General features: G+C 41.1%; 7 protein-coding genes across 12 annotated transcripts; 3 read left to right on the forward strand and 4 right to left on the reverse strand.

Annotated features, from left to right (window-relative positions):
• Nucleotides 1-491: 491 nt before the first annotated feature.
• LOC111603596 (60S ribosomal protein L35a) lies at nt 492-1,541 on the reverse strand. The gene is made up of 4 exons (XM_023321254.2): nt 1,462-1,541; nt 954-1,187; nt 648-875; nt 492-589 (listed from the first exon to the last, which is right to left on the reverse strand). Exons 2-4 carry the CDS (start codon nt 1,179-1,181, stop codon nt 566-568), a joined length of 480 nt encoding a protein of 159 aa, XP_023177022.1. The 5' UTR covers nt 1,182-1,187; nt 1,462-1,541; the 3' UTR covers nt 492-565.
• Nucleotides 1,542-1,583: 42 nt separating this feature from the next.
• LOC111603571 (polymerase delta-interacting protein 2) lies at nt 1,584-3,402 on the forward strand. The gene is made up of 4 exons (XM_023321222.2): nt 1,584-1,962; nt 2,095-2,536; nt 2,592-2,933; nt 2,989-3,402. Exons 1-4 carry the CDS (start codon nt 1,853-1,855, stop codon nt 3,328-3,330), a joined length of 1,236 nt encoding a protein of 411 aa, XP_023176990.1. The 5' UTR covers nt 1,584-1,852; the 3' UTR covers nt 3,331-3,402.
• Nucleotides 3,381-4,534, reverse strand: LOC111603573 (39S ribosomal protein L44, mitochondrial). The gene is made up of 2 exons (XM_023321223.2): nt 4,387-4,534; nt 3,381-4,334 (listed from the first exon to the last, which is right to left on the reverse strand). The coding sequence occupies exons 1-2, from the start codon at nt 4,451-4,453 to the stop codon at nt 3,436-3,438; spliced, it is 966 nt and encodes a 321-aa protein (XP_023176991.2). The 5' UTR covers nt 4,454-4,534; the 3' UTR covers nt 3,381-3,435.
• A 158-nt stretch (nt 4,535-4,692) lies between these two features.
• On the forward strand, nt 4,693-6,065 carry LOC111603608 (SWI/SNF-related matrix-associated actin-dependent regulator of chromatin subfamily B member 1). Its single transcript, XM_023321272.2, has 2 exons — nt 4,693-5,139; nt 5,204-6,065. The coding sequence occupies exons 1-2, from the start codon at nt 4,868-4,870 to the stop codon at nt 6,042-6,044; spliced, it is 1,113 nt and encodes a 370-aa protein (XP_023177040.1). The 5' UTR covers nt 4,693-4,867; the 3' UTR covers nt 6,045-6,065.
• Nucleotides 6,066-6,493: 428 nt separating this feature from the next.
• LOC111603607 (histone deacetylase 3) lies at nt 6,494-8,378 on the reverse strand. The gene is made up of 3 exons (XM_023321271.2): nt 7,781-8,378; nt 7,633-7,721; nt 6,494-7,573 (listed from the first exon to the last, which is right to left on the reverse strand). The coding sequence occupies exons 1-3, from the start codon at nt 7,936-7,938 to the stop codon at nt 6,510-6,512; spliced, it is 1,311 nt and encodes a 436-aa protein (XP_023177039.1). The 5' UTR covers nt 7,939-8,378; the 3' UTR covers nt 6,494-6,509.
• A 347-nt stretch (nt 8,379-8,725) lies between these two features.
• LOC111603564 (biotin--protein ligase) lies at nt 8,726-19,578 on the forward strand. Of its 6 annotated transcripts, none has more exons than XM_023321205.2 (12): nt 8,726-9,181; nt 9,240-9,574; nt 9,813-9,969; nt 10,044-10,930; nt 10,992-11,143; nt 12,060-12,216; nt 12,279-12,479; nt 12,542-12,727; nt 12,800-12,949; nt 13,024-13,167; nt 18,966-19,297; nt 19,358-19,578. In XM_023321205.2, exons 1-12 carry the CDS (start codon nt 9,040-9,042, stop codon nt 19,533-19,535), a joined length of 3,021 nt encoding a protein of 1,006 aa, XP_023176973.2. In that variant the 5' UTR covers nt 8,726-9,039; the 3' UTR covers nt 19,536-19,578. The 6 variants fall into 6 exon arrangements, with proteins under 6 accessions (XP_023176973.2, XP_023176975.2, XP_023176978.2 ...); XM_023321207.2 differs by having other exon boundaries at nt 9,813-9,825; XM_023321210.2 differs by having other exon boundaries at nt 9,813-9,825; nt 12,078-12,216.
• LOC111603563 (kinase suppressor of Ras 2) lies at nt 14,892-18,659 on the reverse strand. The gene has a single exon (XM_023321203.2). It carries the CDS (start codon nt 18,344-18,346, stop codon nt 15,320-15,322), a length of 3,027 nt encoding a protein of 1,008 aa, XP_023176971.2. The 5' UTR covers nt 18,347-18,659; the 3' UTR covers nt 14,892-15,319.
• Nucleotides 19,579-19,623: the final 45 nt, after the last annotated feature.

Here is a 19,623-nt window from a genome sequence, read left to right on the forward strand (position 1 = left end):
ATAACCGGTTTCTGTTAACCGCTTTATAATTCAATTTCATATATTTAATTAAAATAGCATTTAAATAAAATGAAATATAATAATTAGATATATTTTTAAAAAATGGTTAATTTGAAAATTTATAGCTGCAAAAGTGTAGTATTTACCATTTTTATAATTAGCCACTATGCTTTAAATATTATCTAAATATATAACAAAAATTATTATCTAAATGGATAATTATAGCATAACAGATAGCTGCTATAAAATGTAGCTGACTATGAAATGGTCACTCTACTGTAATACGAATGTGATCAGCTGATAAATTTTCCAATCCGAATGTTGAATTTGGAATGGCCTAAACATATTTTTGAGCATAATATCCCTGTGATTTACTTAAGTAAATCATGTTTTGAAAGACTATTTTAAAACCGATCTTTCCTTATTTCTCCTAGAACCACATGGAAGAAGCATTATTTCTACTTCCCAACAAAAGATTAAAATCTGTTTACTTGTAATTAAATTTAAATTGTTTCATTTATTATAGAAAACGGTTTTTGCGGGTCATTTAAAGTTATTAATCAACTTAGATCCTTGATGGGTACAGCATCTAAAAATAATAAGGGGAAAATTACCATTTAAAACTTTTACGATTGTGCATAACTTACGATACGGATGCGGTGTCCCATGGCGTGACCGGGCAAATTCCTGTTGAAGCGTGCACGCACGGATCCAGTGTTGCCGTGGATACGGGTAACCTTGCCCCAAACAGCGCGGACACGGGTCTTGCGCTCAGGATGCTGAGGTACACACTTCTTGGTCTGCGCTTTGTAAACATACACGCAGCGTTTGCCAACATAGAACTGGCCGTGTTCCTTGCGACGAGCACCCTCAATCTGTAAGTTAAATTTTAATTATTCAATTTTCTTAATTAAAAATTTAAACGTTCTACAGACAAGACGATATAAGCTTACCTTAAGGATGGCATGGTTCTCGTGCTGATTCCTCAAGCCGCGCTTGTAGCCGGTGAAGACAGCCTTAGCAAACAGACGACCATGACGTTTGTATTTCTTGGCCGAGACTTTTGTCTCGGTGGCGACAGCCTTCTCTGCCTTTGGGACCTTAGCGGCCTTTGGCGCTTTAGCGGCTTTGGGTGCCTTTGCGGCCTTAGACGCAGCGGGCTTAGCTTGTGTGTCAGCCATAGTTCACTGGAAAGTTAACGAAAAAGAAATCCAAATTACTACCTTGCATAAAAATCAGATACAATTCACGATTGACGTTTGTTTTGATTGTCACTTGTGTGGCCCTAGGTTTCTAGCCATAGACATCAGAACAGTTGCACTTTGTAAAAGCAAAAAAACATCTTGGTGACACAATACACATATTGGTCTACACATAGTCACAATAATTTTTAGATTTTATCGTAATATTATTGTATATTTTGATATTTTATAACGCATAGCATAAAATCCGCGTACGTACCGGAAATCTATCAAATGGCGAAAGAGGGAGACGATGACAGGTCTGTCAAACAGAGGTGTATTTCAGGAGTTTTCAATCATATTTATCGATATTACACAGTGTTGCTCAGAAACAAAATAAAATATATATCGACTGGCTTGGAAAAGAAGTCAAAATAAAAAATAAAAACAAAACTAAATATTACAATAACAATGTTTCTCGATCGACAAAATTAAGAAAATTACAAAATTACTAGCACATGTACCTACTTCATACTTTTATGTACTGAAACTACGTTGTAACATCAGAAGTGGTCCCGCTATTGAGTTGCATAAAAGGTGGTCTAAGATACGTTCAGGGCAATAACGGGCTGCTGCTGCTGCACTTTACAAAATATTGCAATTGACAACAAATGGGTTTTCTGCTTCACTTCTTCAAATTGGACAAGCGCTGGCAACTACTGCCTAAAAGTGATATTTTCTTCAAGCGTAGCATAAAAAAGCAGGCAGTTAGTCCAACCAAGTAAGAGGCTTTTAATTTTTTAAATATATATTTATTGCGAGGGGTTAGGGGTTCCTGTGGTGGGCAGACTGTACGACGCTAGCTAACAAAAACAAACGTTGCATAATTTGATTATTATATATACAATTCTAGACTCGCAGAAGTTGGGCGCTTGTTGGAGGCAAAAGAAGGCAGGTACGATACTGGTCAACTGTTCTTGCATCGCATATTTGGTTATCGCGGAGTGATTCTTTTCCCATGGACGGCTCGCGTGTACGATCGTGATTTGCACAATACTAGAAAGCAGACACCAACAGCCACGCCGACGCCATGTCCCACAGAGGCTTCACCATTTAATTTTAATACAGGTAATAGCGACAACAGTGGAACGCCAGCAGCCGCACATAGTAACGATGCTCCCACTGCATGGCATGCAAATAAGAACGCTACAGATACGCAGGGTACCACAGCTATGGGCACCGCAAAACCAGCTACTAACACCAGCGCGAGTAACTCTGTCGATGCCAAAGAAGTTAAAGGTAAAACGCAAACGTTTTATCAGGTGCTCATCGATACCAGGGACTGTCCATACATTGTGAGCTATTTGTATTCTTACCAATTCAATAACTAATATTGAATCTTTCTTTTAGCGCGCGCAAACCGAGGCTGTCACCTTCCTGGGTAATCAGGACTCGAATCGCAGCTTGTACGCTATTCCTGGACTAGATTACGTTGCACACGATGACATCATGCCATATTGCTCAACCGATAAGCACCCTTTGCAACACGAGCTCTTTGATAAATTTTTATCATATGCTGCGGATGCTGAACCACCGTTTGTTGGTCAAGATACGCTTAAGGCGTGGCAGGAAAAGAATCACCCATGGTTAGATATGAGCGATGTACACAAGGAAACAACTGAAAATGTTCGCATTACAGTAATACCTTTTTATATGGGCTGTCGCGAAACACCTGCATCTTCGGTTTATTGGGTGTGTATTATGTTATTGCATATTTTCACTCACAATTAAAATTCTACTATTTCAGTGGCGATATTGTATACGGTTGGAGAATCTTGGCGAGCTTAGTGTGCAGCTACGTGAACGGCATTGGCGCATCTTTTCACTCTCTGGTACTCTGGAAACGGTGCGGGGACGCGGTGTTGTTGGCCAGGAGCCTATACTGAGTCCTCGATTACCGGCGTTTCAATACAGTAGCCACGTAAGTTTGCAGGCGCCTAGCGGTCATATGTGGGGAACGTTCCGTCTAGAACGCGAAGATGGCTATGCGTTTGACTGTAAGATACCACCCTTTTCTCTTGAGTCTAAACCAGATGATGTAAGTACGCCTCCAGTTGGGGGTGCAGCCGCTAACGACGAAGTGGATTAATAAATGTTACTAGATAATGGTTATTATAACAACTCAATATTATTTGACTATTCAGGAAGTACATGTGTTTAGGGCAAATAAAAAAGTTTATTAGCAATTCCTAATCTAACCCAGCCTCACATTTTTGGTCTCCAGTTGTATTTGAAAGTCGAATGGACGTCGATTTTCATGCATTTCAAATAGAGTTTGCAGTGCATCTATAGCGGCCGTCTTAGTTGCCGTCTGCACGTTCTCACCAAATCCCTTGCCCAGCAACTGACGATTGGCGTAAATACCAACATGAAAAGTCGCCAGAATAGTATTCTTCCCGCAGTCACCCAACAAACGGGGCTCTATGTCACCTAAGTTCCGTTGGTTGCAGACTTCGCTTAGGAGTTCCAATGGTTGCTGAGGTGTCCATATATCTAACAAATCCTTTTGATTTAATTGGGTGCAAATAAAATCACGCACAAACAGAAACGCACGTTCTACGCCACTTGAATCCGCCAAGGCCCCAATGATAGCTTGCAGTGTTTGGGCAAGCGTATCGCTGCTAGGTGGATATTCTGTGGAGAAGATAAGTTCTTTGGTGCCCAAATGCGACGATACGTTCGATAATGTTTCAGTGCTCAATAGGTACGAGGCAATCGCTTTTTGTCCAACAGCCGGCACTTTGGGTAATGAATGCTTCACATATGCCTCTACGTAAGCCTTCGCTATATGTGCGCCTTTAGCTATTAGTTGATCGTTGTCGCCTGTTTGAAGGTCAGCCTCTGCAATTCCCAGTTTGCGCTGGCGCTCCTGTTCCTGGTGCGCATATGCGCGCTGTGTGAATGCTGTCTGGAGGAGCGGTAACTGAAATTCTTCGTTTAATCGCTTGCCAAATGCAAATAGCTCTGAACGATAGTTCCACTCAACAAATCCGGAGCGCGGCTCCGGTTTCTGTGGTCCTTGCTTTTTAACGCGATGGGCAAGCTCACGTAACGTTGGTGAGACCCAACGTTTAAAGTGTCGCCGTGTTTGAACTGTTCAAAATGGAAGTTAATGTATGAACTGAATTAATCATTCAAGACATACCTGTACCGGTAGTGTTAATGGGCTTGGCAAGCGCCATTACACAGGCAATACTGCGTAAGAAAGACATCGTTTTCTTTTAAAATTAATAATATTCCCTCTTGGTACATATGGGTAACAGTATTGCCACCACAAAGTATTTTTCGTGAAAAATAATCGATAATATTTTTATCGTTTAATTAAGATGAACACATTTTCTTTATTTAGACCTATAAATTTTAAATAATTAAAATATTTGTCAAGAAAATTAGTATTGTTCATTTAAAAAAATATAGATTCATATCGATAGGCAATAACAAAGCAATTCATTAATGTGCTTACAACCCTGTGAATTACTGTGAGCTGGTCACCTTAACGACGCCATGTCGCTGTTTGCATGAAAATTTTATATATTCGAGAGTTGTGAAAATAAATTATTTGATAAAAATATCGGTAATTCGCATAAAACTGAGTGTGGAGCACAATTATATTATAAGCTTAAAAGATGGCGCTGCAGACGTATGGTGATAAGCCTGTGGCATTCCAACTAGAAGAGGGCGGCGAGTACTATTATGTGGGTTCGGAGGTGGGCAACTATATGCGGCACTTCCGTGGTATCCTTTATAAAAAGTATCCAGGAATGACACGCATTGTTCTCTCTAATGAGGAAAGGAAGCGCCTCGCTGATTCTGGCCTCAGCTCCCACATATTGGCTAGTTCGGTGTCTCTCCTACGAGCTGTAGAAGTTGATGATATTATGGCCGGCAATGATGAGAAGTGTGTTAAACTTGCCTAATATGAATCTTGCTATCATAGTAACTAAATATTTGTGCATTTTTAGATATCGTGCAGTTTCTGTTAATACCTCGGATACTCCAGTACCACGGGAGAGCAAATCTAAGAAGCAGCCACAATATGTTCCAACTATGCCAAACTCAAGCCACCTTGACGCAGTGCCACAGGCAACACCAATAAATCGCAATCGTGTGCACACTAAAAAAGTTCGTACATTTCCTATGTGCTTTGACGACACAGATCCAACAGCGAGTCTGGAAAATGCAGCACAGAAAGAGTGTTTGGTGCCCATAAGGTTGGATATGGAATTGGAAGGGCAAAAGCTACGCGATACTTTTACATGGAACAAAAACGAGAGCATGATTACACCTGAACAATTCGCTGAAGTGCTGTGCGATGATCTCGATTTGAATCCCCTGCCATTTGTTCCAGCCATTGCACAGGCCATACGGCAGCAAATCGAAGCGTTCCCCAACGATCCGCCCATACTGGAAGAAAGTTGCGACCAACGCGTTATAGTTAAGCTAAATATTCACGTGGGAAACACATCACTTGTTGACCAGGTCGAATGGGATATGTCAGAAAAGAACAACAATCCTGAAGAATTTGCCATCAAGCTGTGCGCAGAATTAGGCCTGGGTGGTGAATTCGTAACGGCGATTGCATATAGTATACGGGGTCAATTGTCCTGGCATTGTCGCACATATGCGTTTAGTGAGGCTCCATTATCCACCATTGATGTACCCTTTCGGAATCCCAGCGATGCGGACGCATGGGCACCATTCCTAGAGACGCTAACCGATGCCGAAATGGAAAAGAAAATACGTGACCAAGATCGAAATACGCGACGCATGCGACGTTTGGCCAATACAACAACGGGTTGGTAATCGAAGCGGATCGTTTCCGTAACCCACTCCTTTATCACTTAACACGGCGATTTGAGCTAGGTTTGTCGCCCACCAAGTTTTCATAACTTGTAATCGATTTTCAAGCGCATGAATACATGTATGTGGCAAAACCAATTATTACTGAATCGTTAATTTTCCAGCTCTAATAATAGTGATTATAAATAACTCAAATATAATCCGCGCTGGATACTGATACTTACAATTGATGTCGTCAGCATTTAATGTATTCAGTTAATTATCTTATAATTAATTTATAATCACTATTAGGGATTCGTGTAAATTGTTGTATCGTAAAAATTGATTTCATCGAGGTCCAGTTGTGGTCGGCATTATATATATATATATAAATAATAAATACATCTCTGTCTATTTTAAAGCCAATGATGGCAATCTGTTCATTAATTTTGTTTCGCTTAGATTATGTTAGACTATTGTGTATAAGTATTAACTTTCCACTGAATCGGGTTTGTCGTGATCATGTTCGCCATCGTAAAACTCGTTCTTTGCATCGACCATTTTATCTTCGTCCGCCTGTGACATGCGCACATCTGGATCTGTTTCCTCTCTCATACGCAGCTCCTCGAGGTCAACGTCTCGCGGTGTTTGAACCATTTGCACGCTTGGCGAGTGCTGGCACATTTTTAGATTTTCGTACACATGTTTTACGATCAGTTCCATATATTGTTTGGAGTTAGCATTGTCCTGTCGCGAATTGACTTCCGGATGTAATGTGAAGTCAGGTGCAAAGAAATCATAGTACTCAGTTGGAGGCAAATCATTTGAGATTTCCTGATCCAATAGAAGCGACGTTTCGTGTGTCCAACAGCGTGCAACGTTTCGCAAAGTGTAACCACCGCCACCCACAACCAATGTGGGCACATTTAGCGTCCTTACAAACTTAACACATTCTCCATGGCCGCGAGTACTTAGCGAGAAACAGCCAAGACGATCGCCAGCCAATGAATCGGCGCCACATTGTAGCACAATTGCTGTAGGTCGATAGAAGTCCATAATCGCTGAAATGATTGGCTTGAACACTTGAAAATAGCTATGATCATCGATACCCTCTTTGAGAGGCACATTAACGCTGTAGTAGCGACCAGACTCGGCGCCAATCTCATACATATCACCAGTGCCCGGAAAGAAGTAATTGCCATATTTGTGAAAGGATGCTGTCATTACGCGATCCGTTAAATAGAATGCTTCCTGTACTCCATCGCCATGATGCACATCAATATCGATGTAGAGAACTCGCGGATTATACTTCAGCAGCTCTAGAATGCCAATTACAATATCGTTGACGTAGCAAAATCCGGATGCCTCAAATTTCTTGGCATGATGCAGTCCACCCGACCAATTGATGCATATGTCACTGTGGTTGTGGTTTAGTTTCTGTGCGCCCTCAAGGGAAGCGCCCGTGTACATTGCGCAAAAGTCGAAGAGTCCATCGAAGACGGGACAGTCCTCCCCCACGCTAAAGTGTGCCAAATACTTAGTATAGGCGACGGCTGCAAGTAGAATAACAATAATAATATAGGCTAATAATATTCTTAAGCTTGTCACTTACAATTGCATTGAATATTTTGTGGAGTCACTTGCTGCAGGTATGCGATGTATTCGTCACTATGAAACCGCAGCATATCCTGTGCACTAGCTCTGTAATGTGTTAACAATGAAACATTTCACAATAATAAACCATAATAACAATTACATACTTGTATGGTCTATAAATTTTCATCTTTTTGTGCAATCCATAATTCATGACCAGGCTGTGAGTGACGGCCAGGCGTTGTGGCTTCATTGGATGCCCCGCTCCATAATGGAAATTGCCCACATCGGCATTGTAAAAATATGAAACTCGTCTATCAGTCATCCTTATATCAGCTACCAGCTAATCTCTGTCCAATGCGACTCCCAATATGGGTAGTATATTGTTCTTTGCATATAGTACAATCAGCAGTACAGCCACAATAAATAAAAGTCGCCGTGTTGTGGTTAGCTCGTTCAAGCCTAATAACATGCCGTATCTTCCGAAATCCTTATTATTTATTAAGTCTTAGTTTGTGCAAAATTGCATTATAAAATTGTTTAAAGCAGTTGCGGCGTAAAATTCCTATTTCACTTCATTGTTAACACAGTATTGTTATTAAAGCTTTTCTTATATTTATTTGAAAACAGTAATACTTTTGTTGTTCGTATACAGTAAGCATTCGGCACTATTTGTTTGCTAAATGTTAGTTATATGAAATTTTCCTTATTGATGATTCTTTTCGACGCGTGTTTTTTTTGTGTTACCTTTTGCTGTTCGTTCGCTTGTTAATTTAACATAGTTATAAAATGTTATTAACAGGACTATTAATGTCTACAGTTGATTTAACAGATTCAACCAGAAATAATACTATTTTGTGTTAGAAATATATCGATAATATTTGTGTTGTCTTATTTATCGGTAACAATTTAAGTCGAAGCTTGAGCATAAAATACCCTAATCTTGCATTTTTATTTGTAACATAATAAGACAATAAACATTTTTTAGCATTAATAAAAATAATATGATAGACAGCAAGCTGTATATACGGTTTAATTAAAACAATATCCAATTGGAAATAATTTGTTTATGTTCTGTTAAAATAAGCAGCTGATTTTAACGTTTTGCTGTGAATGGCGCATTTCCTTATCTGCCTTTTTGATAAGCATAAAAGCGTCCTCTGGAATTTGCGTGTGCAGTAATCAACAATAAATGTCATGGCATAGCAGAATGCAAAAACTATGTCAAACCGTTGCTAAGGAAGCGCGTAAAAGACATTGCGCTCCAGAAGTGATAAAAGCAAATCTAATTTGCTTACATTACGAAACCGCAAATTGATTTTATTAAAAGTGGCCCGTGTATTAGATTGCAAGTATCTGTGTCAATCAGTGAATGGTAATACATTAAAATTGAACCTTTGTGACCGTTGCCCCCATTTTGTCCAAGATGTTAACCCTCTATTACGTGAGCGCCACTTTGGTGCAGGCTTGGCGTATTCAAAGAGCTTGCAGCAAAATTGCTGAGCAGTTAGCGCAGTCGTCTAGCGTTGCGTTCTATGCACTTCAACCTGGCAACGATGACGGCTTTGGTAAGACGAATACAACTTTAATTTTGTGTAAATTTAATATATCCTCTCGCAAATCTAGATCCTACAATAGCCAGCTCGGAACTGTGCGGTAATCGAAATGTGGCTAAGGTAACGGATATACTGTGGTTGCATGGCAACCAGCACGGTTGCTGCCTGCGTCCATTGCAATCAGTGCAGATTACACCATGGATTAGCTTTCCTCCAGCCCCTAGCTGGCTTCCGTTCGTCTATGCCGCTGACTGTGCTACACCTACAGTAACTCCAACCGAAATCGAACCGCAACCCAGAATAAGTCTGTCCCCGGACAAGGCGCAGCATCTACAATTGCTGATCGAAGCGAATATTGACCTGCAGCAGCGAGAAATGAACACACAAAACTGTGTACCGGTTCAGGTGAGTCTAAGCACAGTTAGCTAAGCAGTTCTTCTAGGACTTACATTTTTTCGAACTCCGCTGTAGTTATTGGCTTTTGCCTACTAAGTAGGCAGCTTGCGTGTGTTTGGTCAATAAAAAACATTGCGTCATATTTGCACTATTTTCGCACAAAAAATTGATGTATGTATAATGTAGATGTGGCTTACCGATTCTCTTTTCATGCCAACCGTGATCCAATCTTCTAAATAAACGACAGTTGGAAAATTACGGTAAGCTAATTGCTTGGAAAATAGATTCCCACCTGGCGGTGCTCATCGAGACGGATATTGAGCACTTCACAAAACTATTGATAATGACATTTTTACAAAATAATTTATACATTAATGATCAGTTGCCACTAATGAGGATTGAGTGTAAGCGCACTAGCTGATTGAAATTTAAACATATTTAGAAACATTCTAATATTAATTACCTTCTACCTTTGCAGCTGTGCAGCGAGAGGGTGAACCACAGCCCTTTGAACTGCTGGCTAATCATCTGAAGCGTCAGTCACGCAAGGCTGCTGAAATCAGTGAGGAGGGGTGGCAAAAGCATTTGGAGGATCTGCGCGCGCTTAGTGTATTGGCCCACCAGGCTACCGAGTTCGAGCAGCAAAAGAATCGCAGCGAATTGAAGGCTAGCACTCCTAAGCAGGACCTGTTGCTCCAGCGACAGGCGGAGCAGTCGTCCGTGGCAGTACAGGGCAGCATTAAGGCAGTGGCCGTTGTGGAGCCCACCACCAAGACACCATCTCCTGCCAAGCCCACCCAGCTGAAGCAACCGACTCCAGTTGATCATCTTCTAAGCAAGAAAAGTGATTTTGAAAAAGGGACTGCCCCGACGAAGACTGAAAATCTATCAACCAAATCGCGGGAAATGGAAAAGTCGCCAGAAGTTCAGGAAAATACAGGTACAATAGTCGCAAAAGCGTCGACGCCTAGCAAAAGCTTTGTTGCCGTGAAACCAAGTTCGCCGCCGTCCGAAGCGTCAACCTCCGCCCGACCACGTCCCGTTTTGCGCCGTAATAAGAATAGTCTGGGCGAAAGTAAGCCGCTTAACGTACTAGTCTACTCGGACAGCGCCAGTGCACGTGATTCGGCAGTTGTTACACTACGTCAGATCCTGGAGCCAGATGTGTATACCATTTATGCGCTAACACCGCAGCAGGCGGGCGAGAAACATTGGCTGGAGCAGACGGCGCTGCTGGTGGTCTGTGGCTCTGTGGCGCCGTCTATTGGCCAGATATTGGTCGACTACTTTCTGCATGGTGGTAAGGTCTTGAGTCTCTGCTCGGATATCTTGCACTTTATATTACCTAACTATCGTACTGCGGAGGTAAGTGCATTCCTTTGACCAATAGAAAAATCAATATTTTAAGTTCATTGCTCTGTTTCAGGTGCGAGAGCACGAGTTGGTTCAGTTTTCCTACGACAAATGGCAACGGGTGAAGATGATGCATCACATTTTTTGCTACCAACCTTCTCCAGTTAAGAAAAACTTTTCCACCGACAGCGAGGAGTCATCGGTCCAATCTCATTCACGTAAATCGTAAGTTCACTTGTGTGTTCTGAATCGCATACACTGAAAACAATTTCACACGTAAAATAATCATTCATAATCTAAATTGAAATTTCAATGCACTTCGATGGAAGTGTAACGATTTAAGGCACACCTCAAAGGCTTAAAGGCCTTTAGGCTTCGATTCATACACATTCGAGTTTATCACAGACACATGCCGATTTAAGTATATGTATATAGACTGCTTGTTTTATTAAAATGCATGATTATATATTTTGCCAGTCAAATCAAATTGCTGCATACTTGCAGGCGCCCGTAATATGAATATGAATATGAATATGAATTGAAGGCGTAATCGCCACTAGAATCTATTTATTGAAATAGAACAAATGTTATTGGAACCAATTGTTGTGCTTACGAATAGCTGTATTAACATAATTAACAGGAATCTTTACTAATTCCAATCTGTTTTGTGTTTCTCAAACCTTTCATGCTGAAATTGGTGCTATTTTTGTATATTTCCTATAACCGAATCGTTGATTTGAAATATCATGTTCATATGTGTTTGCACACATGTCTTTTTTCTACCTTTTTTTAAATTTTAATTGGTGTATTGTGCTCTCCTACTATTACCTATTACCTATTATTAACTTTTTCTTTAATTTTCATTTTCAAAATATGCCCAAAATAATATTTGTTTTGTCATACAATTTTGATTATCTTGTGTGCTATCATTCTCTTCCTTGCGTGTGATCTTTTTCTCTCTCTCTTTTCTACTCTGTGCTCGTGTGTGTGTGTGTATGTGCTATATGTGTGCTCATTGCTATTATCCTAATTACCATTAACCAAAAAAATGAAACGATAATATTTGCAACAACAAAAACAACATATAACAAAATATAAACCAAAAAAAAACAAATCAAAATACGAAACGAACGCCGCTTAGAGCTCTAGTATGTCCAAGGTCCATGGATTTGAAGGACTTGACCGGTCAGACACACCAGCTGGATGTTAAAGTGTTGGGCACTGAGGAGACCTGGAATACGCCCAGTCTGCTGCTGGCCAACAGCGTGCAAAGCGGCGGCAAAGCCGTCTTTTCTCAGGTATGGCTTTAAGTACCTATCCCTCGAAAGCTATCATTCATAACAATCAATTTCTTTGGTAGGTTCACCTGGAGACGAGTCCCAACGAGTTTGAGTTTGATGAAGTCAAGTTTGCAATCTTGAAGCAAAGCGAACGCACACGCATCGAGATCTTTACGGATCTTTTGCGCAAGTACTTGGAAGTGCAGGTGCGAGGCACCGACTCGCAAGATCTAGTACCTGCCGTGGTCTTTAAGCAGGCCTATTTCTTGGGCCGCCATGAGGTGAGCTGTGGTTTATATATTTTAATACAGTTTTGTGCAGCTAACCATTTCGTTGTTTGCAGTCCAAGTTTGAGCTCCTCGAGAAGTTACGTCCACGTTGCAGCGGCCATGACAATGTCATCGTTATGCCCAAGTTAACTATTAAGTTCTGTGGCAAAGACGACAAGGCGCCGGCCGCAAACTCAAATGTGTTGCCCATTCTTATACATTCCTGTCCAGATGATTTCTCCACTGTTGATTACTTTGATGTGGGTGTTGACTTGAACAAAAAATATGTTTACTAGTATTCAGTTGTTTAATGTACAATTCACACATTGTAGAATTTGAAAACGGAGCATATTGGACGCTTGGTCATCTATGCGCCAGTCTTGAGCAGCTCAATGCATGTGGTCAACGATCTAGAGCTAATGCACGGCATCGCAGTGCTGCCAGTTCAACAGACAGATGGCATCGGTCGCAGCGGTAATCAGGTAATCTATCTACAATAATTACGCAATTACGAGCATTTGAATTGACTTATAATATATTCTTTTTACTTAATTAGTGGCTGAGTCCTTTGGGCTGCGCAATGTTCTCTACGCAGCTGCACATCGACATGGACTCGCCGTTGGGCACACGCCTGCCCTTGTTACAGCATGTGATCGGCGCTGCTGTTGTCAATACTCTTCGCGGTCATAAACAATACAGGGTAAGTGATTATATAATATTGAAAATTTAACTCTGAAAGCTCTGAAAGAAATTGACGTCTTATGAGGATGATGATGATGATGATGATGATTGATATATGAATGATATCACAAAAGACGATAGAGTTAGCAATGAATTTTACTTTATTGAATATTTTTATGGCAATTTCATTATTTATTGCTTCAATGAGGTCTTTAATGCAATGCGCAATGCTTGTGGTACATATACGATTAGTGGACCACTTCAATACACTGAATCCACTGATTATATATGTCTGTATATTAATCTTGAACTATGAAGGTTTGACAACAATAATTTTCGCATTTTTGAGGTATATTATTTCAAAGCCATCGCAAAAGGCGATTATTTCAGAACTGGATATAATTAATTTGAACATTCTTTTAAGCATTTCATTAGTTATTGCTTCATTAAGATTTTTAATGCAATGTTTGAGGTTCGTAAACTATTAATAATATATACATAATTAGAATGCGTTTTAATACTCCTTTTATACCCTGAAACCCAAAAAATGAGTGAAAAGTTGTGGTTCTGTGCAACTAATAGTAGCATTGAGCTCGGATTCCATAAAGCCCAGATATTAAATATCAGATCATATAGATATAGCTCAAAAATAAATAAAAATCCATTTGTCGGTGGTTCAAAACACAGTTCGAAGAAACTTCTTGGCTTAAGAGTCGATATGTGCATCTAGTTTTTTACATTGTCAAGCTCAGATAAAATCTATGAATTGTCTTAGAATATTTTACTATAGTATCAGCAAGGCGTATAAATTTGTTCATTCGTTTACTGGATGCATCCGATGTGATGCACTTACAATATTTGAATGGACCCTCTCAGCTTATAAAGACTTGTTGTGTAAATGGTTAATTGAACAATTTTAATTTGTAACTGTTTTGCAGACTTACTTAGATTGTTGAGTAATGTGAATTAGCATAGAAAATAATTGAATTCACAATTTTTCGACTCTGGGCTCAGGGTAACAGCTTAGCTGAGTCGGCAACTTCCGACTAGAGCACTCTTGATTATTTTGTACATTTTATAAGTGTTTTGTTTCATTCGGTTTTAATCGAAATTGGTCCAAAAACAATAAAAGTTTTTCACCATGTGTTTTTTTTGTTCTTTCTAATTTCAATTAAAACTGAAATTTATTTTTTAAACTTTATGAAACTTACAAAGTTTAAAATCAAGTGGAAATCTATGCATGTAATTTTTGATATTGCATTATCTTTAGATAATTGATTTGTTTGAATAAATTTAATTTTTGTATTTATAGTTTATTTTGACATTTTTTTTCGTATATTTTGCATTCAATTTGTTTGCTATATACATTTTACAATACACAGTTTAATATATTTGTTATTATATAATTATATATATGTATATATTCATATATATAGAACTTTGCTTATACATAATTAACAATTTAAAAATTGCTCACCTGATTTATGTTTACATTTCGATTTGCCACAGTGCTTGCTTTTCATTAATATAGGTAAATTGTAATTTCTATATGCCTATTTAACGCATTCGGATTTGCTTGTTGCTCTTTAACGTTTAAACATTGTCTTTTAATTAAACATTTGTTTGCAATTCGTAATTGTAATTAAATTTAAAAATATTTTACAATGTATATGTAAATTGCTATAATTTGAATGTACATATACATATATGTACAAATACATATACATATATGTACAAGGTTTGTTTCTGTTTTCTTTTGTTTTGCTTTGATTTGCTTTAAATGTATATTTACAATTAACGTTTTTATAACACATGCACTTTGAACTTTTCTTTGCGAGTCTTTGAGAGGCTGAGGAAGTGAGCTTTGCTCTCTGCATTCTCTCTTCCCCTTTTATCGGAGAGCAGGTTTCACATTTGACATTTCGCACGCACAACAATTACAGTTAGAGTTACAAACATCTGTGTGTTCATGTGTGGGTTTGGGTATGGGTATGGGTAAGGGCAAGGGGATGGGTGTGGGTGTGGGTGTGGGTATGTGTGTTTAAAAACATTTATATATAACGTGAAATTGTGCTAATTAGAAACAGTGTGTGCGCGTGTGCGTGTGCCTGCTTACATATGTAACATATATGCGTGTGTATAGAAATGTATAAATGTATATAGTAGGCTGGTTAGAACACAGATTCTGCTGAACGAGACAAGTTGACAGGGTGCGAGGGACTACGCGCCAAACGCTTCTTTGGCAAATGCTCCAGCAGAGAGAGCAGGCGCGCAAAGTCTGGCCTATGCTCCTTCTCGTAGGTCCAGCACAGCATCAATAGATCCTTGACATCACGACCCGACTGCAGGTTGGCCAGCGATTGCTTCATACCTCGCCCCACTTGCCAAATGATTGATTCCGCCGGTTGGTCCTTGAACGTGAACTCGCCGCAAATAAGCTCGTACCAAACGGTGCCGAAAGAGTACACATCTGAGTAGGATGTGAATTCTAAACACTCACCGGGCGGCTTTCTCGGCAGCAAAGCTCGTATCAGTTCCGGGGCCAAGTAGCAAAGCCAATTTTGCGGAACTCCCAGCCCCATATCACAGTACAGCAGCTTTGTGGAGCTGAAGAGGCCAAAGTCCGTGATGATAACCTTACCATTCTCGATAAAGATGTTCTTGGTGCGCAGATCCTTGTGTATTATGTCCCTCGCATGTAAATAGCCCATTCCCTGCGCAATCTGTTGGGCAATCAGCAGCGTTCGATTCATTGCAAACTTTTCCCTTCGCTGATGTATGTAGGTGTACAGAGTATTGCCCTTGCATAGCGATGTGACAATGGCCAAGTATGGCGGATTCATGCAGGCGCCCATGAACAGTACTAGGTTCTCGTGGCGAGTCTTCTTGAAGTTAGCTACCTCATTGCGAAATGATTCCAGCATGTGTTCGTCCTGCAGATAGTCTTCGTTGAGTAGCTTCACAGCGACATCGCCATGCCACAAGGCTCGATGCACAGTGCCAAAGCGTCCTTGTCCAATGCGCTCCATCAAGTGCAAATCACCATAGGGTATGTCCCATTCCTTCAACGATATGGAGTTCTGACGCCACTGTCCAGAGTCCCCATCCTCTGTTGAGTCCAAACGTACAGGCGTGCGATCCGAATCGGTGCTAGCGCTACCCGACAGCGACACCGTCTTGTCACTATCATTCGACTTGTGTGTGTCCGTGTATTCACTAGTGAAGGGCGTGCGCTTGTCCACGCCCGCATTGCTCAGTTTGCGGGGAAAGAAGCTGCCGCTGTTCACCAGGCTGGCCGTGTAGGTGGCAGTGCTGCCGCTGCTCAAATTCGACATTTGCGACGCAGCCGAATTGGTTGACGCTTGACTGCCGGTCAGGGAATGGATCAGACCATTGGAACTGCTGCTGCTGTTGTTGTTAGTGCTGCTGCTGTTGCTGCTGTTGTTGGAGCTGCTGTTGTTGTTGCCGTTGGTCATGGGCTCACCTGTGGTCATGTGGGATTGCGACTCATTGGATATCAGAGTTTGGGCCGCACTTGCGTTGCTGTTGCAGGCATTGATGCTGGTAATAGTCACGTTAGGGAAATTGAATTGACTCTGCTGACCCTGTTGTGCTCCCGCTGTTCCCACCGCAGCTGCCAGTTTCGGCTGGCAGGCACTGGGCGTGCCTAGTTGCGGGTGATGTTGTTGTTGCTGCTGGAACAGTGCTGGACTGCTGGGCGTTGAGCTGGTGCAGCTTGAGCTTGGTGAGCTGCTGTCCCCATGCTGCAGTTGTGGCTGCTGCAATTGCGGCTTGCCTAGCGTGTTCTTCCTTGGCACTGGTGACGCTTTACTGCTGCTGTGCTGGGAGGGGTCCCATCTGCCGCCCACTTGAGTTTGACGAAATTCGTGAATATATTCAGGTGGAAGACCACATGAGGGCGGCACATGCGGAGCGCAGGACTTGTGGCAAATATATTTGCAGTCGGTACACTTGAGCCAGTGGCTCAACATCTGCTTTTGGCACAGTTTACAGGTGGCCACGAAGCCGAACCATTTGCTGAAGCGATGCTTAATGGTATGACCCATGCCCACATGCGCCACACCTGGAGATGGCGGCACTAGTAGCACATTGGAGCTGGTGGTGCTGCTAGTCTCTACAAAAATGTCTGAACTGCTTGCCGAGCTATGGCTATCGGGGCTCGGGTCCGTGGGCAGGCGGCTACGCGGCGGCCTTGGTGGTTGCTCCGTTACTCCTATATCCGAAGCGCTGCTGTTATGCATAAGTAGTGTTTGATGCTTCTTTGCGGGCGGTGGCGTGCCAGCAGCTGTTGTGGTACTACGGCTGCGCAACGGAGTGCCGCTGGCCGATACCGTGCCGGAGGCGGGTGTGAAGGGCGAGTTGGGTGGCGAGGGAGTTAATGTTAAAGTCATTTGTGAGCCAGTCAGTGGTTGCTGTTCGCTACGAGAATTATACGCGGAGTTGCTACCCACTTTCGGCTTACTATTCCCGTGCTGATGCTGATGCTGATGTTGTCGATGATGTGCGCGTGGCGAGGCGCTGCTCAGTCCGAGGCCAATATTGCCAATGCTGCCGCGTTGCATGTGATGAGGGTGGGGTCGATCCCATGAGTCCCAATGCCATTGTTCCGGATCAGCATTAGGCGCAACTGCACCGCTGCTTTCTAGCGTTTCCATACACTTCCGAAGATTATGCATCGCTTTGGTGAGACGACGCACTTCCTCGTCCAACTGGCTACTAGGATTGTGGGCAAGCATTTGTTTCAGTTCTTCGTCGCTCAGCTGCAACGTTTGCTCCAGTGTAGTATGCCGGGTTAGACATGCATTCAAAGACTCCGGACTTAGACCAACAACGCGCAACCATTGGCGCAGCTCGTTCCCAGTGGCCTGATGATGCGGCAGCAGCCCGTTGGCAGGTATACGCTCGTTTAACCTTGTCTTGGTTAGAAGCAGCTCGGAGAAATAACGTACTAGCTTGGATTCTAGGCAGCGTATCTCCTGTTGCGTCAGCGTTGCACTCGTTGCACATTGCGTCCGCAAACCTTCCAGATGGTTAGCCGAGAGATCAATCATATCCTGTATGATGATTAGATTGCTTTCGCTCGCATTCGTCGTTGTATTGTTGTTACTGCTGCTGCTGCCGCTTTTGTTACTGCTGACTGGCGGCGCAGTCAGCTGGGCGGCGGCGCTGCTGCTCATTTTGTTGTGAACCGCCCGCCCCTTGCAGCAGCACAAACTGATTGATTTTTTCAGACGCACTCACAAACCATTTGTTGTTTGCACCACTTTGATGCACATTCCCTCACTTTAATTGGCTTGTTTCTTTTACAGAAATCACACACGAGCAGTCCCGCGAAATGTAAACCTTAAGAAAGACTCTGAAATGCGGAAAACGCGACAAGTTTAGTAGTTTTTAGAAGGTAGACAGAACGGGTGCCGTGTTGTCGCCTGCACGCACGAAATTTCTCTACACCCAAGTAGTAGAGCTGCGTAACTATCGACGATGGTATCGCCGTTATTATTGTGCACTAAGATATATCGATTCATTTTTATCACAATATATCGCTTAACCTCCACTAAAAAGTGGGTTTTATCTTCAAGGCATTTTTAATGCTTATTAAAAATTTTATTTGATTTTAATTTACAAACTAGTTATATACTTTATTATAAAACAACGCTAATGATAATTGATACTTAAGTATGTGACAATTTACATATATATGAATATCGATATTGCTCTGCTTATCAACTTTGTCATTTACATTATATTAAGAGTTAATTTAAAAACGGAAATAATATTTGTATATTTTTTGTCTAGGTACTCGATATAGCTTTAAAATGGCCAAATGATATTATTGCTAATGGAAACAGTAAAATTGGTGGACTTGTCGTAAAGACCACATTATTGGGCTCGCAGGCAATTGTGAATATTGGCTGCGGAATTAATTTAAATAATTCAAAACCGACGTTGTGTATTAACGACTTAATCAAGGAGTATAATATGCGAATTCCCAACGCCAAATTACCATTATTAAAATATGAGATATTCATTGCAATGATTTTTAATGAAATGGAAAGAATATTGGCTGAAGTGCAAAACGAGAATTTTGAAAGTTTCTACGCCTTGTATTATGATCTTTGGCTGCATAGGTAAATTGAATTGCCTTTTAATATCAACAACTTTTAATTATATTCTCTATCTACTTATAGTGATCAAAGCGTGACTATTTGCCTGCAAAATGATCAACAAAAGGACGCAAAAATTATTGGCATTGATGACATCGGCTTCTTAAAAGTTAAATTGGCGAATAATACGATTGAGACTGTTCAACCCGATGGTAACAGTTTTGATATGTTGAAAGGATTGATAGTACCTAAATACTATTAGACAATTTACCAAGGGAATTCATATATAATACAAGTTATTTATTCCTAACAATTTTTGTGTGAAGTATATATTTATATATATATATATA

Source organism: Drosophila hydei, unplaced genomic scaffold (genome assembly GCF_003285905.1).
Source record: "Drosophila hydei strain 15085-1641.00,03,60 unplaced genomic scaffold, DhydRS2 tig00008119-arrow-pilon, whole genome shotgun sequence".
In the NCBI taxonomy this organism is placed as follows: domain Eukaryota; kingdom Metazoa; phylum Arthropoda; class Insecta; order Diptera; family Drosophilidae; genus Drosophila; species Drosophila hydei.

What these genes read in the sequence shown, in the direction of transcription:
- LOC111603596 (XM_023321254.2), bottom strand. Translation starts at nt 1,181, where the DNA reads ATGGCTGACACACAAGCTAAGCCCGCTGCGTCTAAGGCCGCAAAGGCA. An exon ending in AGAACCATGCCATCCTTAAG is followed by an intron (nt 876 to 953) that starts GTAAGCTTATAT and finishes TTTAACTTACAG; the next exon opens with ATTGAGGGTGCTCGTCGCAA. An exon ending in TGGGACACCGCATCCGTATC is followed by an intron (nt 590 to 647) that starts GTAAGTTATGCA and finishes TATTATTTTTAG; the next exon opens with ATGCTGTACCCATCAAGGAT.
- LOC111603571 (XM_023321222.2), top strand. Translation starts at nt 1,853, where the DNA reads ATGGGTTTTCTGCTTCACTTCTTCAAATTGGACAAGCGCTGGCAACTA. An exon ending in CCAGGGACTGTCCATACATT is followed by an intron (nt 2,537 to 2,591) that starts GTGAGCTATTTG and finishes TCTTTCTTTTAG; the next exon opens with CGCGCGCAAACCGAGGCTGT. An exon ending in CTGCATCTTCGGTTTATTGG is followed by an intron (nt 2,934 to 2,988) that starts GTGTGTATTATG and finishes CTACTATTTCAG; the next exon opens with TGGCGATATTGTATACGGTT.
- LOC111603573 (XM_023321223.2), bottom strand. Translation starts at nt 4,453, where the DNA reads ATGTCTTTCTTACGCAGTATTGCCTGTGTAATGGCGCTTGCCAAGCCC. An exon ending in CATTAACACTACCGGTACAG is followed by an intron (nt 4,335 to 4,386) that starts GTATGTCTTGAA and finishes CATTTTGAACAG; the next exon opens with TTCAAACACGGCGACACTTT.
- LOC111603608 (XM_023321272.2), top strand. Translation starts at nt 4,868, where the DNA reads ATGGCGCTGCAGACGTATGGTGATAAGCCTGTGGCATTCCAACTAGAA. An exon ending in ATGGCCGGCAATGATGAGAA is followed by an intron (nt 5,140 to 5,203) that starts GTGTGTTAAACT and finishes GTGCATTTTTAG; the next exon opens with ATATCGTGCAGTTTCTGTTA.
- LOC111603607 (XM_023321271.2), bottom strand. Translation starts at nt 7,938, where the DNA reads ATGACTGATAGACGAGTTTCATATTTTTACAATGCCGATGTGGGCAAT. An exon ending in AAAATTTATAGACCATACAA is followed by an intron (nt 7,722 to 7,780) that starts GTATGTAATTGT and finishes AACACATTACAG; the next exon opens with AGCTAGTGCACAGGATATGC. An exon ending in ACAAAATATTCAATGCAATT is followed by an intron (nt 7,574 to 7,632) that starts GTAAGTGACAAG and finishes TTCTACTTGCAG; the next exon opens with CCGTCGCCTATACTAAGTAT.
- LOC111603564 (XM_023321205.2), top strand. Translation starts at nt 9,040, where the DNA reads ATGTTAACCCTCTATTACGTGAGCGCCACTTTGGTGCAGGCTTGGCGT. An exon ending in GCCACTAATGAGGATTGAGT is followed by an intron (nt 9,970 to 10,043) that starts GTAAGCGCACTA and finishes CTACCTTTGCAG; the next exon opens with CTGTGCAGCGAGAGGGTGAA. An exon ending in CAATCTCATTCACGTAAATC is followed by an intron (nt 11,144 to 12,059) that starts GTAAGTTCACTT and finishes AACGCCGCTTAG; the next exon opens with AGCTCTAGTATGTCCAAGGT.
- LOC111603563 (XM_023321203.2), bottom strand. Translation starts at nt 18,346, where the DNA reads ATGAGCAGCAGCGCCGCCGCCCAGCTGACTGCGCCGCCAGTCAGCAGT.